The 16770-nt window shown below is 30.1% G+C and overlaps 1 protein-coding gene across 1 annotated transcript in view; it reads left to right on the top strand.

The window, feature by feature from the left end:
- LOC125821082 (dnaJ protein homolog 2-like) overlaps positions 1-12541 on the top strand; it is a 54127-nt gene extending 41586 nt beyond the window's left edge. Inside the window, exons 2-9 of the mRNA XM_049500499.1 lie at positions 6317-6366; positions 8166-8333; positions 8702-8873; positions 8993-9137; positions 10915-11048; positions 11194-11336; positions 11578-11776; positions 12005-12541. Of these exons, the coding sequence (XP_049356456.1) occupies positions 8184-8333; positions 8702-8873; positions 8993-9137; positions 10915-11048; positions 11194-11336; positions 11578-11776; positions 12005-12330 (1269 nt within the window). The 5' untranslated portion in view covers positions 6317-6366; positions 8166-8183 and the 3' untranslated portion in view covers positions 12331-12541. The remainder of the gene's footprint in view (positions 1-6316; positions 6367-8165; positions 8334-8701; positions 8874-8992; positions 9138-10914; positions 11049-11193; positions 11337-11577; positions 11777-12004) is intronic.
- Positions 12542-16770: the final 4229 nt, after the last annotated feature.

Raw genomic sequence — 16770 nt, 5'->3', positions numbered from 1 at the left:
CCCAAATACCTATGACATCAATCTTCTGAGTTTTGACTAAAAAATACCCCTATTTTTAATGATCCACAGTTCCACACTCAAAAGGTTGATAGAGGGCAATGTAATACCGGGTCTCGTAGTTTAAGGGCATCTTAAACCTTCTCCGTTAAAATAATTTGAAATTACTTAATTTATAAGCTCATATGATTGACCTGATTTTGACTTTCATATAAAAAATTTTAAAAAAATCCTCTACTCTCTACACTCACCTCCACCCTCCCCTGCCATTTCACTTCCTCTCTCTTCCACTTTTTTTTCTTGAATCTAGTCCATCATTTTAAATCTTAATTTTTTCAACTTATGACAAAACAAGGGAGAGAAAAAGAGAAAAAACGATGACATTCATATAGAAATAATTAGTCCAATAAAAGATGACTTAATTAAGAAACTATGTACGTATACTGCATTTTTCTTTTGTGTTTATCCAAAATTTAAAATAAAAGAATAAAAAATATTTTTTCTCCTATCGCTACTCCCATCCCCACCCCACCATGACAATAATACAATTAAAAAAATATATGAACATGTAAGTTCATTTTAAGTTTGAGTCTTTGATATCCCAATTAAAAATAAGTGATTATAAAAAGAGGAATTGAACAAGACAATTAGATAATTGTTAGAAAAAAATACATTAATTAAAATAATAATCTTTTTCTACATGGTCAGTCAGATGGAGCGAGTACCAATTTTAGTTGGATCCTCAGTTATGTGTTGGTTATAGTAAATCGGGGTTGATTTAAGATAAATCAATAGAAAGATATCATGAAATTAATAATTTTTTTAGAGAAAATAGCCAAAAGCCCCCCTAATCTATTACCCAATTCCCAACTACACACTTATACTTTATAGGGGTCCTATTACCCCCTGAACATTTTAAAAGTATGATATATACCCCCTTAAAAACTCACGCCCAGATTTGTATAAAAAATTAAGTGGCACGCGCTTGCCACGTAATTTACCTTTTAAAAAATTTTAAAAATATTATTTTTTCCTTTATTTTACTTTTCCTTTTTTATTACGCTTCTTCTCTTTCCTTTCTTGCTCTTTTTTTCTTTACTTTGATGAAATAATTTTTCAAACTAGCAAAGCAAGCTCAAATTTAGAAATCCTTGAGTGAACTTTTCTTCATAAACCTTTTGTACATCAATTGAAAATTCATCATGATTTTTGTTCAATAAAACAAAAGAATTTAAAAAGGTCGATTGATGGTAAAAAGATTTACCATTTGATGTTGTTTGGTAGGATATGCAATGAATGGGCAGCATTGAAGCTTAGTGATGAACACAAAAGAGTGATAGTTTTCAATATTTGGAGACTTTAGATTTGATTTTTCAAAGTGGGTTTTGGATTTTGGTTGAAATTATTGAGAGCTTAGAAACTTTAAAGATGAACGCGGTGGTTGGGTCAGGATAACATAACTAAAGAAACTTATAAATTTCACTCAAGGGTTCCTAAATTTCTCCATTAATGACACTAAAATTTGATCCTCTTGACTTTCGATTTTAATTTTAATTTTAAGCTATTGTCAAACTTTCAAATGGATCTACTGTGAAAAAATTGTGATTTGAGGATGAAAATCCGCTTAATGGTGGGAGGGCCGACGAAGGACTTGGTGGTGGAGCTGAATTTCCGCCGGTGCTGCTATGATGAAGAGAAAAAAAAAAAAAAAGGTAAAAAGAAAAAATAAACTGAAACTGAAAGGAAACTTAAATTATTATTTTTTTAAAAAAAAAACAAAAAACCAATATAAACTAAAAAATAATCTAAAAATTAAAGTTTTAATTATTATTTTTACTTCTCACTCTCTCAAAGAGAGTGAATTACACTTTCTTTGCCACCTCAGCAATAATGGAGCAAATAATTCCACTTTAAAATAGTTTAAGGGGGTAGTAGGACTCCTGTAAAGTATAAGTGTGTAGTTGAGAATTAGGTAATAGATTAGGGGTCTTTTGGCCATTTTCTCTATTTTTTTACATATTATTTTCAAGCATATAGGGTTAAAATATGAATCATATGTGATTTTTATTATTTATTTGAGAAGAGTTTAAATTTGGACCAATCAAATTAGATAACACAAAAATTTAATGATTTCACTTTAAGATAACTATACTAAAAATAAGAGCAAATATGAGGCAAAGAGTTAATATTGAGAGTATTTTTTAGATAAAAGATTGATGCAGGTATTTGAGGGCCGAAAAGTGAATGAAGAATAGTTTTGTACTAATATTCAAATAATTGAGAGACATTTTAGTCCATTCTCCATATTCTTTATCCTTTTACTAGCCGTGATTAATAAACATTAATCATTTTTGGTTAATTTTAAAGTCTGAGTAATATCGTTGTAATATAATTTGACCTTGTTGAATGTAACTTTAATGGCTAATCATCTTAGTAGCATTGTTATTTATTATTATTTATCCTTTTCTTTAATTAAAATAAGTTATGATGGTTAATAAACATTAGTTAGGTTTGAAATTTTTTCAAAAAAGTATGAATAACACGTTGAAAAAAAGATTTGACCATGCTGTTGAATAGCCTTAAAGGCTAATTATTAATTGATTATTATTTATTTATCATTTGTCCTCTTTTATAAATTGAGTTATATATTCATATATGTTTTTCTCTTGTGATGATAGAAAAATAGAGTAAATATTCTCCATTCTTTTACTGAATTTTTAATCAAAGTAAATCTTTATTAATGTCTGTTTGACCATATATAAGATGAAATTATGATTTGAAATCATAAAAATGTCATAGTACAATTAGTTTTCATTATATATCTAACCTAACCATGTTTCAAATTTATAATTTGACATGACCATTTTTATCGTCAAAAGTTTACGATTCAAATCATTCGTGTTACAATATCGAATCTATGAGATTATTATTTTATTGTTCTTTTAATTTTTTTCTCTATTCACATTTAAAATGAATAAAATACGAATATTCTTTTAGGTACATATCTTAAAATCAACATATCGTTTAGGCATTACAATATGTATTAAATAAATCTCACATAATGAATATAAATCCAATCGCAATAAAATGAAAATTGATGAAGTTCATTGATTTTTTTTCAAACAATAAAAGATAATACATCATCATTCATAACGAAACTGTAGAAATGTCCTTGGCTAAAAGCAGATACATCGATTGAGAGGTGTCCGTTTCTAAACTTCTCTAACTATAATATAATTATTGCCTAGGTATATACTTTCTTAACCAAATACATCCTGGTTCCATAGGAAATTTTGCTTCATTTCCTTGCAAAAGCCAAGCACAAATAGATGAGTTTTTAAACACAATTTTTCCAAAATTGGCTCTGACTCCTCCTTTGTGGTAGATAAAAACAGCATGCACACTATCTGGTCCAAACAACCTATACAGATAGCTAGTAGAAACAAAATAGTGAATTAATAATAATAATTAAAAATTAATTCAAAATCTATTTACATTTTCTTATAATAAGCATGTGTACCTTTGAAAGAAATCAAATATTTTTTTCTTAGAGAAATGATCAGGAGTCAACGTCATGAACAGAGAACGATGTATCTCATGAGCTTTTATGGGTGGATACCATTCTTTGGCCAAAGGATTTAGTTTAAAATCCGATGGTGAATTCATTTTCACAAAAGGATCTTTAAAATTATCACAACAAATCATATCATAGATTAATGAAACTTGATTGTTCACTTTTTCTTTTTTCAAAAGAATTTCATTAAGAGAAGAGTTCAAACATTGAGAAGTGAGTGGACAAACATCTTGAAAAGTTGATGATGAGCTTGATTCAAGAAAAGTTAAAACGATCTTAGCTTCAACAAAAAGATTTTTAAAAACCATTTCATCACAAGTAGAAATTTTTTCATAAAAACTATTAAAATTGTAGGATTTCAAAAACATCCAAACAGACATCACTTTTTTGGATGAATCAATTTCAAAATTCATAGACATCATTTTGTTGAAGATATCTGTTTCAATTTCACTGACATGCAAAAAAATCATAATGTTAAATTAAGTAAAAGAAAATTTAAGAATGCAAGACAGTCGAAAACTGTTTTGCTTTAAAATAATGCACCTCTACTACACTATATATAGAGAAAAATAAATGTATACATAATGCTAATTTAATTTTATTTTTATCCTAGGAGTTAAAGTTAGTTAAAAGTTATATTTTAAGATTAGATAATTCAATGAAATTTTTAGCTCTTGTAATTTTTATTGAGTAAATTGCATTCATAGTCGTTCAATTTTGTGTTTATGACACAGAAATCACTTTTTTTTTTATCACACAAACGTCACTTAACTTTAGGGATTATTACACAAAAAAATATCTTTTAATTTTTTTTATATCACATCAAAGTCATCTAACTTTAACACTATCACATAATTTAATTTATTTTTTAAAAAAAATTGACACATAAAATCATTTAAGTTTGTTAATTACTACGCAATTTTTTAAAAGTGTATTTTTTAATTAATTTAATCAAATATGCTGTCTAATGACGATTGCACTTGACATTCAATTTTTAAATCACAATTTTTTTAAATTTTTTGTTTAGCTAATTTTTCTTTCTTTGATTGAAAAAATGAACTAAACTATAACTACACGTTGCCTTTTAATTTTTACAGATAAAGTTAACTGCAATCTACTTAATGACCTATTTCAACTTTCAATAAAAAGTAATTAAAAATTATTGACCTATTTCATTGGAAGAGCAAAAAAGTCATTGATTCTTTATCACATGAATCAATATAGTTTTATCTATAAACTAATAGTTTAAATTCACTTTTAAAATTGAGAGGACTGTTCTTTGAAAACTAATTATTGACCTATTTCATTGGAAGAGCAAAAAAGTCATTGATTCTTTATCACATGAATCAATATAGTTTTATCTATAAACTAATAGTTTAAATTCACTTTTAAAATTGAGAGGAGTGTTCTTTGAAAACTTTGTAATTATGATATTATAAGAAAGTAGTTAATATTTTTATTTATTGATTTTGCGTTTTAGTTTGATCTTTTCTTATGCATATCTTTGTGATCATACATCAGATTTTTTTTTTTTATCATACACAAGTATTATATTACGTTTTATTTATTTATTTATTTATATTTTAACCTTTTTATTTGTTTTATATGTATATGTATAATCACATGAAGTGCGACTTTGATAACCAGTGAATACATAAATATTAAGCAGTGATTTGTACTAAGAAAATGTTATATATGAATTAATTTTTTTAGAAAATCATTTATATCTTCAAATAGTTTAGTTCATACATTGCTAATACATTCTATTTTGATTCCACATCTATAACACAATAGGTTTTCACATTATTTAGTGCGGATATTATTTATTTAATACCTACAAAATGTATAATTTTATGCAATAATTTTTGTTAAGATGAATAATTCATAAACCTTAATCAAACATTGCATTATTACATATTGGGGATAATTCTTTCTACATTATATTTAAAACTAACGACATAAAAATCTTGCATAAGATCTATCTAGGTTTGTTAAAGGGATTAACAAATAATCTTTTATATGGTTTATGTAAAGTATTGATTGATGATATCAGTAATATTTATATTAAAATATATAAAGTTATTTTATGCCAATAGAATGTGAAACAAATAATTTCTATGTAACTATTTCTTTATTTGAATCATCGTATAACTAGCTCTATATTACTGATTGCGGCAATAGCAATTCCTTTATTTTAAATCATCGCATAACAATTCTGACTTTATTAATAATAACGATTCTTAAAAATAAATAAAAAATTATTATGCATAAATTACTTATTTTAAAAGAATAATAATTAATTGTCATATTATTGATACACCTATTTTTGTTCTTTATATTTTATTTTTTATACAAATATACATAATCATATACTACTTTTTTTCACCCGCCAATCTATCACTATATTTATTTTAAGCAATCATCAAACTTATTTCTGAACATGTTCTCTAATAATATTATCCTTAAAATTGGAAATACATGATTTTTCATTCATTTCAGATTATTATCACTATCAAAGAATGTATATTATACAGTGAACCATACTGTTTTTTCTTTAATAAAAACATCATTTTTTTTATATAAAAATATTATCTTGGAACAATTTTAATTTAATGAAATTTTAACGTGAATATCAAACGCTTAACAACCAAAACTATACATGACCCCATTGGGAATCCATTCTTCATTTTGCACAACTTCTCTTGACAAGCAGTTTTCTTTATGTCAGAGAGGTGGACACTCAAGTCAAGCAACTCCCCATTTTCTCTCTCTCTCTCTAGAAATTCTTTGTCAAGGTACTTTTTTGTATAGCTTCTTTACTTTAATTTTGGGTTTCTTGATGCTTTTTGGTCATGATCTGTGTTATTGGAGGATGTAAAGTTTCAATCTTTAATCTTTTTCTTGATTGATGAGTATGGTTTCTTGATTTTTTAATGGAGGAAAACTTGAATTTGTGTTTTGAGTTTGATGTTTCTGCTGTTTGTTTTGAACTGGGGTTTGCTTGTTTTTGTGTAATATCTTGCCTTTGGTTCTTTTTTCACTTATTCAACTGCAAAGTCCCTTGCTTTCTTTATTACTTGGTGTGTTTTTCCTGGTCTGAAGGTTGATCAGGTACCTACAACCTCCCACATAGGTACGGGTAACCGGTGCCGGAGTCAGGATTTTACTAAGGGTGTCAAAATTTTGAAAAAGTAGATACACCTGAAGAATAAGGGGAGTAACATATAGTAACCTAGTTAAACAGGGTAGTTTTCCGACGAAGGGTGTCAATTACACCCCTTAGCATAAGGTGGCTCTGCTGCTGCTGGTAACTCTCTCCACCAAGTCACCTAGTGTACTGTCTCTGTCTTCATGGTTTTTCTCTTTTCGTGTTGATCTAGGGAAAGAAAGAAAAAATGAAGCTTAATGATTTTATTTGTCATTTACTATGTAATATATATGCTCAAGTAATGCAGCTGGATTAGTACTGTGTATAACTGAATAATATATGGTTCCCTTCGGGTCACAAATGTTGCTAGAGCTTTAACTTAACTAACTTGACGGGCTGACAATCAGGATGGATCTTAGAATATTTCTCCTGCAGTCCTGCTGCATAAGGATTGAAAAATGGATGTTGCTTCCAGACCGAGCCAATGCTGGCTTGTGTGCATTTTCCACCTTCTCAAGGCTGAAATTGATTTGCATGGCTCTCGGCACATGTTTTAATGTCGTTATTAATCTCTTATAGGGGCTATAGATACAGTATTGAGTTTTTTCTTTGGTTAAATAGTTTCAAGATGATTTAATTTCTGATGAATTCATCACAAAAGAAAAAGAGATGATTTGAGTTCTGGTGATTTTAAGTTTGCATTAATTTCTTTGCCTATTTACTTTGTTTTATTTTTTTTGTCAGTGAGTTTTGTACTGACCTTGTTTGTCTTGATTGTTGAGATCCTTATTCTGTTGCACTCTGCTGGTGTCTAATCGACAAGAAAAACTGAACTCGTCTTTGTCTTGTAGGTTGAAGTCTTTTATTCAATTTTGAAATAAGAATTGTTTCTCGAAATACAGCTACGAGCTTCAGGTGTTTATATTTCTGTGCTGAAGATTGTATAAATAAAGAGATTATGATTCTGTAATGTTAAAAGTTGTTGAAAGTTTTCAAATATCTTCGGAAAGGAGCCCTAAACCATTAAGAAAGGTTCTGTAGCTATAAGCTCAGTCACCTTACGCCTACATTCTTGATGAAAACTCTCTCAGACTAGGCCTTTTGGTTCTCTCGCTCCCTCCTCTGTATCTGTCTATATGTATCGATATAATGTCTTAAGCTTACCCATGGAAGTAAATTTACTCTTTTTGTAGCTGTTGTGGTCAAAATCCTTGCAAGTTCTTTGCTTTCATTTTCAGTAATATATATCAACAGTAGATAAATTTTCTCCATTTATTCTTTAACTTGTTGCAGTTAGTATTTCTCCACGAAACTATACTTTTAATCAGTTCTCATAAATTGCCTCTTTACTATACATGTTCCATATGAAACTTCCCACTCTTTTCTTGTTTTGGTATGTAGCTTACTAAATGCTGTCTGAATTTATTTGGTCTGTGTCTGAAGCAGGCATCAAGTTGAGCCATTATGTTTGGACGGGCTCCAAGGAGGAGTGACAACTCCAAGTACTATGAGGTTCTTGGTGTCTCAAAAAGTGCCAGTCAGGATGAACTTAAAAAGGCATATAGGAAAGCTGCTATAAGAAATCACCCCGACAAGGGTGGTGACCCCGAGAAAGTAAGTTGCATATCCTACTTCATATTGCCGGTCCAGATATGTCATGCCATCAATGGAACCTTTTGATTCCGATGCTCTGCATGTTTCTTCTTCTTTGGATAATAGTGGTGCCTGGGCCAGCTTGCGCGCTGCATGCTTTTTAAGGCAGTTTCCCCTCAAGCCACTAATAAAATCGAGCTTAATGCGTGAACAACTGAACACGACAGTTCATTGATACATAGGTCTTCTTTACTTTACGCCCTTTTAATTATGATGCAGCATGCACTTATGGATGTGCCAATAAGTGATCGAAGAAAGCAAGGTGGAAGGGGGAAGTTCTAGGCATTTGCTTCTTGTCTTGTACTTATCTCTGTTTCCTATCTTCTTAGTTCAAGGAGGTGGCTCAGGCTTATGAAGTTCTAAGTGATCCAGAGAAGAGAGACATTTATGATCAGTACGGCGAAGATGCACTGAAAGAAGGAATGGGGAGTGGCGGTGGTGGTGGCGGTGTTCACAATCACTTTGACATATTTGAATCATTCTTTAGTGGGTCTTTTGGTGGTAAGAAATTTGCTCTCTCTCAGATGGTAGATAGAAATAGCGCACTGGATAGCGGTTGACTCCATTTTATGGATTTAATTCTGTTGTACGGCATATTTATTTGGCCTTGGTTGTTTCAGGTGGAGGCAGCCGCTTCAGAGCTAGCAGACAGAAGAGAGGTGAAGATGTAGTGCATACGCTTAGGGTTTCTCTAGAAGATTTGTATAAAGGCACCACAAAGAAGCTCTCTCTTTCCCGGAGTATATTGTGTCCCAAGTGTAAAGGGTATTTTCTCTCTCTGATTATCTCAACGTATCTTTTTCCGATGTTCATTTGTTGCTTATATGACCTAGGATTCAAAGTTGTATTAAGTTGAATGATGAAATTTGTCTTTTGAGTTTGAATTGTTCTCATTAAGGCTGAACATCGATACTGAATTTCTTTCACTTGGCCTGTGTGTGAATATTTGAAGGAACTGGGGGACCAAGATTCCAGAAAGTGTGTGTGCATATAGTTATGTAGAAATTTGTATAAACTAGACTTGTTGGAGGAGTGAAAGCTTTTATGGTTCTTTTTGTCCAATGAATTTTGAATGAAGTGATAATTGTTCCTTTCCTTTTACTTATTTGATTGACTATTGTTGTTGAAGCTATATTAGGTCACAAGATGACACAGAATTATGTAGGTTATTTTGATGCCTAGTGAACAAGGATTTTATTGATACATTCTTCCAAGTGAATTTTGTACTTCTTGCCCATTCAAAAATAAAAATCTGCGGCAGATTGTTTTTGTGTTACTTAGAAATACAAATGCCACATTTAGTTAGGCTGCAAGTATGACTTGTATATGAGTCCAACTATGACACTAGCAAATGTCTCTAACAACTGACCTAGATACCTTCATATTTTTTCCTTTTCAGGAACTTGTTTCACTCCACAACATGACACTGTTTCTAACTTTCTACTTTCTTTTTTGTGGTGCTAAATAGTAATTTGTTAAAGAATACCTTCTAGTTTTTGGATCTACTGCTAGACTATTTCCTTTCCTTTCCTTTGCAAGAATAATACCTCCTTCCTGGAATGACCAAATCAATATTAAAAATGTCGAAGTAGTCTACAATAATTATTTATACGATTTAAACTTCGATGTGACATCTTTATGTCCATTTACATCTTCCAATCATTATGGTAACAGATCTAGGAACACAAAGTTAGTAAATTTTTCCTTTAGCACCTTGAATTAATTTGGATGCTTTTGTAATCTTCAATGGGTCAAATAGCTTAAGTTTGACACATTATTGTGTGATCTAGTGGTTAATGATGTTGGAAAGGCTTGGGAAACTAGTGTTAAAATCTTAATAGAGACGACAATTACTAGGTCATTTCTTCGCCTCTACCTATGCCTCGATGGATAAATTTGTCAGCGACCTGTAGTCTGTACTGGTGGGAGGTGGCAGGTGTAGATACCCTTGCAAAACCGTGCACTTCAACTTAAACCGGTTTTGAAAAGGGTTGCAACAGCAGGTATCCTGTGGATTAGTCGAGGTGCATGCAATTTTATTTGGTCATTACTTTTATCCAAAAAATTAAAAATTGAATCTATTCTTTGTAAGGTTGACACTTATGAAAGAAAAGTTGTGTGTCTCCATGCTGCTAGTGTCAATGGGTGCTCCTTTATTTGCGTTCATTTTTAATTTTTATTTGATTCATATGGCCTCTATATCAGTTCCGATATTTGTTGTATACCTATCATCTATTAAGATGCTCTTGTGAATACATCTTTCTAATTTGATGTAGTGCTCCTCATATCTTAGGCTGTGTGGGGCAGGTAGTTACGTGGGTGTGCATTTTTCTCGATTAACAGAGAATTGTAACATAACCCTTTCAAAATAGAAAAAAATGTGTTTCATTATTGACATAGTGTGAAAATAACAAAATCTTTGTTTAGTATTGGAACGATTAAACAGGCATGAGAAAATTGTTGGAAATAAATTAAATGCATTTAGTCGTTCTCTAAAAATTCTGTGTAAGTTGAACTGAGGAACTGGTCCACTGGTTATCAGGAAAGGTTCAAAGAGTGGAGCATCTGGGGCATGCTATGGATGTCAAGGCACTGGAATGCGTGTTACAACAAGGCAGATCGCTCCAGGAATGATCCAACAGATGCAACATGTTTGTCCTGAATGCCGAGGCTCAGGTAGTTAATGAAAATATTCCTTGTTGTGTGACCAATGCAAACATGAAAAAGTTAGTGGCGTCCCTTCTTTCCCGATCCACAGAGAAAGGGAAAAAATGTAAAACAAGGAGTTGGTAATTCCTTGAAATTTACCGTGTTGATGCAGGAGAGGTTATCAGTGACAGGGACAGGTGCCTACAATGCAAAGGAAACAAAGTTGCACAAGAAAAGAAGGTGCTGGAAGTGAATGTTGAGAAAGGAATGGAACATAACCAGAAGATAACTTTCGAAGGGGAAGCAGATCAAGCTGTAAGTGTAGTTGGTTGGTTTTCTCTTGCAATTCCTTTTACATATTAAATACATGTTAAATGTGCCTCAACATATATGAGTCTTGAACCATGGAATTAGTACGGTATTTGAATAGACTATATAACACCTCCTAAAATAATATATCGAGCTATCTGCTTCCCCATTCCATTCTATGCATTGCCCGTTTCACTTTGGCTGATGACTTGTCTGTTCACACTTCAGTCTTACTGTTGTTCTGCAGCCCGATATCATCACTGGAGACATTGTTTTTGTTCTACAACAGAAGGAGCATCCAAAGTTCAAGCGGAAGTTTGATGATCTTTATATGGAACATACACTTACTTTGACTGAAGCTCTTTGTGGCTTTCAGTTTGTCCTAACTCATCTTGATGGGAGGCAACTTTTAATCAAATCAAACCCTGGAGAAGTTATAAAGCCTGGTAAGCATGTGCTTCCTTTGTGTGCCATCTTGTCAGTGAGAAGAGACGGCCTTCAAAGCCTTAATTCAAGCTTGAAATATCGTTGAGAAGTATGTCAAAGTAAGTGGTGACGAGCCATATTGGTCTAAGTAAGTGGTGTGACGAAAAGGCTTTTAAGCCTGAGGGGTAGTGTGCGAGGATGTATGGTTTTGCAGCAGGTATATATACTTATTCGATTGTCTTTTGCAGATCATTACAAGGCAATAAATGATGAAGGCATGCCCAATTTTGGCAAGCCTTTCATCAAGGGATGGCTTTATATCCATTTTGATGTGGTATTTCCAGAATCAGGGGTTCTTTCCCCTGACACATGCCGTAGCATAGAGACTATTCTACCATCAAGACCAGGGAAAAGCTCATCAGAAACAAAGTTAGATGAGTGTGAGGAAACTATTATGCACGACGTCAACATCGAGGAAGAAATGAGGCGCAAGGAGCAGCGAAGACATCAAGAAGCATATGACTCGGACGATGATGAGCCAAACGTGCATCGTGTGGCCTGTAACCAACAGTAAGTCTGTAAAATGCTTGTATGTTTGATCATATCCCAGTAATTTTTTGCAGCAAAGACCACTGGTCTTTTTTGCTTTAGGGTTGATTATATAAAGGAGTTAGGCTTCCTTTAGTTCTGTTTTATTGTTTATGTTAAATGTATTTCAATAATCATACATATTATTGTTCAGTTGGACTTCTGAGCTTATGAGAAATTGAAGTAATATTTTCTTCAATTGGTTTGTCAAATCTATTTTAATTTATTTTTTTTCACAATTGTTAGAGCTCATTTGGATTGACTTAAAAAAGTAACTTTTCAAAGTGCTGGAACTTATTTTTAAAATAAGTAGTTATGTGTTTGGATAAAAGTGTTGCAGTTGAAAAAAAAGTTGTTGATGTGTTTGGCAAATAAGTGCTGGTAAACACTTTTTTTTATCAAAATGTCTGAAATACCCTTTAAGTTGTTAACATGATGAAAAGTTGATTAATTTAAGGTTTTTATACTTTAAAATTTTTTTAAACAAAATTAATTTATATTTATCCATAAGTAATAATATTTTCCTATCATTCACATATTTCTTTACCACCACAAATTATTTATAAGAGGAATAATAATAATAATAATAATAATAATATAATATAATAAAATAATAATAATAATAATGATAATAATAATAATAATATAATAATAAAATATTAATAATAATAATGATAATAATAAAATAATAATAATAATAATAATAATGATAATAATGATAATAATAATAATAAAATATCACATATTTCTTTACCACCACAAATTATTTATAAGAGGAATAATAATAATAAAATAATAATAATAATAAAATAATAATAATAATAAAAAATAATAATGATAATAATAAAATAATAATAATAATAAAATAATAATGATAATAATAAAAATAATAAAATAATAATAATAATAATGATAATAAAATAATAATAATAATAATAATAATAATGATAATAATAAAATAAAAAAAATATAATAATAAAATAAAACAATAATAATAATTAAAAAAATAAAATAATAATAATAATTAAAAAAATAAAATAATAATAATAATAATAATAATAATTCAATATGGGCAATTTGGAAATTGTATAAAAGAATTAAGGGCAAAAAGATAATATACTTGGTCAACATAAAAGGACTTTTAAGTTAAAAAAAAAAAAAAGTTCCCCTCCCCTAGCTTTTAGCTTTTGTCTTGAAATAAGTCATTTTTGACTTAAAATAAGTCACTTTGATAATTGCCAAATACTTTAATAAGTCAAAAACTGGCTTTTAAGCCAGTTTGACCAGCTTAAAAGCCCATCCAAACAGGCTCTTTATATCATACTATAAGTTATCTAGGTATTTTTAGCTTCTTGTTCAGTCAAGTACTATTACTTAAAATGGAACTGAGAAAGCATTAAATTGCTCAAAGCCCTAGTTTACTTACCATTCTCTTATTAGTACTTTTTAGATCTTAAAATATGTAAAAAGAAAACTAATGCTAATGAAAACCAATAAAACAGAGAGAGGGATTAGGGGGTGGGTTAAGACCGATTCAGGATTTTAAGTTTACGGATTTTATAATGATCTTAAGTTAATACTACAGGTGTGATAATGATTGGGTTTACAAGTAAATATTTTCTCACGACGATCTCAAGTTATTACTACATACAACAATGACCAGGTTACAAGTAAATACTTTCTTATGAGTAATGACGATGTCAAGTTAACGATCATGTTTATAAGTAAATACTTATATAGTCAAGTATTTATAGCAATGTTCTTTGCTCGAATATACTTTAGCCATTTGAATGAAATATTGTTATAGAAAACTTATAATATCGTTAAGACCTCTCTATAACAATAATCCTTTAAAACAATATATTACTATACCTCCAAAAAGCTTCATGTTACGTTATATTATCAATCAAAATATATCTTATTAAACGATATCGTTATAAAGTGGTTTGACTCTATAACATAACATGAAAAATCTACTCCAAAAGTCACTAAGTTATTGTAGTGAATGACTTTTTTTTTTAAAAAAAGCTCTTATAGTGAAATATAATACAAATAAAACAAGATTTATAAAATTCACGTAAACTCGTAACTATTAATAAGGACTCTCCTACAAGTTGGGGAGGGCATGCCAGCTAGCATACAGATAAATGGCACAAGTTAATAGGCAAAGGATGCTAAGCCAAGGCCTTTGTTCCTACACCAAATTCAATTCAATAAATAATCTATAAATATTCATCTAAATGTCAGTTTCAATTTTGAAGTATGTAAACACCAATTATTGTCTCATTCAACACATTTGCTATAATCAAATTTATGACCAAAAAAGGGTACTTTTTTGTTGCTATACTATTTAGAAGGGCATAGTGGACCACTTTAAATTAATGGTGAACATGTATAATTACATCTCTCATTAAATTTTCTGAAAATAATTGATGTACTCTTTCCAAAAAATTGAAAGGTGTGAGTTATTGTTGATAATTACATACATACTTCAACCAATTGAGCTCCAGCTTCTTTTAAGGAGACGACACTTGTGGCCATCTAGTGGGGCGTACATAAATCAGTCGTATTGATTTGGTTTTATAGATATATAAACTAAATCGAATTATTAAAAGTTATTTTTTGGAAATAAAAAAAAAGAATCATATTTACCTCTCTACTATTGAAAATAAATTATATTAATTTTCCATCTATTATACTTCTTCAAAAATATACCCTTACAATTATTCTAATACTATATTTACCTAAACTCCATTTTTCAACTTTTAAATAGCCATATAGCAGGCTCTTATTTCAAACTTAAAAAAGCCCCCAATTGAAATTCATATAAAATAAATTACGACTACTTGCTAGATCATATTAATTAATGAAATTAAATGCAACTCAAATACATGGAAAAAGTAATTGTGCTATGAGATATTAGACTTCTTAATCTAAGATTGCGGATTTAAATCAAGAATTGCTAGCTATTTCATGATTGCAATATTTTAAAATGACGTTATATTATGTCTTTTGGTTAATCAAACAATGTCATCCAATATTATATAGATATAATCTTTTTAAAGAGTTCTGATCGATTTTATATGTCCTTTAGAATAATCGGATAACTTGCTATTAACACATAAAGCACCTATCCGCAAAATTTGGTCCTAGAGGTAGAGGTTATAACGACAAAAGAATTTAACGAGGCAATATAAGCACAACATAATTTAGGTGTCATGAATTGACCATAAAAAAGGAAAAAAAATTAAAAAAGTATTTATTGCACTCTAAAAGTTTTTTCTAATAGTTTTTGACATATGTTCCAATCATCCACTAATTAAGTGGGCACCTTTTTGAAGTCGTATATATATATATATGATTATAATAATATAAGGTGCACCATTATTTTTCAGACTGAAATGATATGTCTGGTTGAATCACTAATAGATTGTTACAAAAAAAACACATTTACATTATTTTCCTAAACATGTTGATTATATAGTGCGTGTGTGTGTTGTTTCATAAGAGTTTGGAAATTATTGGTTGAGAAGGTGGATGAAAATACCTTTTAGAAAGTGCATTTCCAAAGTGCCAAACAGCTCCTTAACACTACACAAAAAGGTAATCTTTTTTGGAAATATGTATATAAGTAGGGTTTTGAAAGTTCACAAATTCTAGAGAACCATCATGAGTACATTGATGTTAAAAGTTGGTTGTTGAATTCTTTTGAAGTGTGCTTGCTTTAGATATTGTTGAATTTAAGTTAGGATGATGCCGACAACAATTTTTACTCTATATATCATGTTATTTCTCTATTATTACTCTTCAGGTTATCAAGTCATACTTTCTATAAAGAGTTAAATGTTATTTTATATATATATACTACATCGATTAATTATGTCAGAGTATAAAACTTAAACGTGAAAAAGTTTGTGATGATCATGAGATAGGTCAAGTGCATGTATCAAACATAAAGTGCATTTTTTCGAAGCAATGTCCGGAGCCTAAAGGGCGAAAAAATTTGACAAAAATTCCAAAAGGGCACATAATTTTTTTTTTAACCAAAGGGGCAAAATCGGTAGTGGGGTAGTGATTTTGTTTTGACGTCGTTACTCTGTTAAACAATCAAAATCACTGACCTACCAGCGATTTTGTCCAAAATTTTTTTTCCATTTTTTAAAAGGACATCGCTGCCCGTGCAGCGTTTTTGGGGAATTTTTTTTAAAAAAAATAAAATTGCTGCTATGGCAGTGTTTTTATAAAAAAATATTTTTAAAATTAAAATTTTATTGAAAATCACTCCACAGGTAGCGATTTTAGTAAAAAAAATAAATTAAACATGGCTGCCTTGGCAGCTATTTTAGTGAATTTTTTTTCTTAAATCGGTGCTTGTCAGAAACATGTGAATGTTTGAATAATTATTAAAAAAATAAAAAAAATTGGA

This window comes from Solanum verrucosum, unplaced genomic scaffold, assembly GCF_900185275.1.
Source record: "Solanum verrucosum unplaced genomic scaffold, falcon-dt-bn FXZP01000020.1, whole genome shotgun sequence".
In the NCBI taxonomy this organism is placed as follows: domain Eukaryota; kingdom Viridiplantae; phylum Streptophyta; class Magnoliopsida; order Solanales; family Solanaceae; genus Solanum; species Solanum verrucosum.
This window is presented reverse-complemented; position numbering and strand designations above follow the sequence as displayed.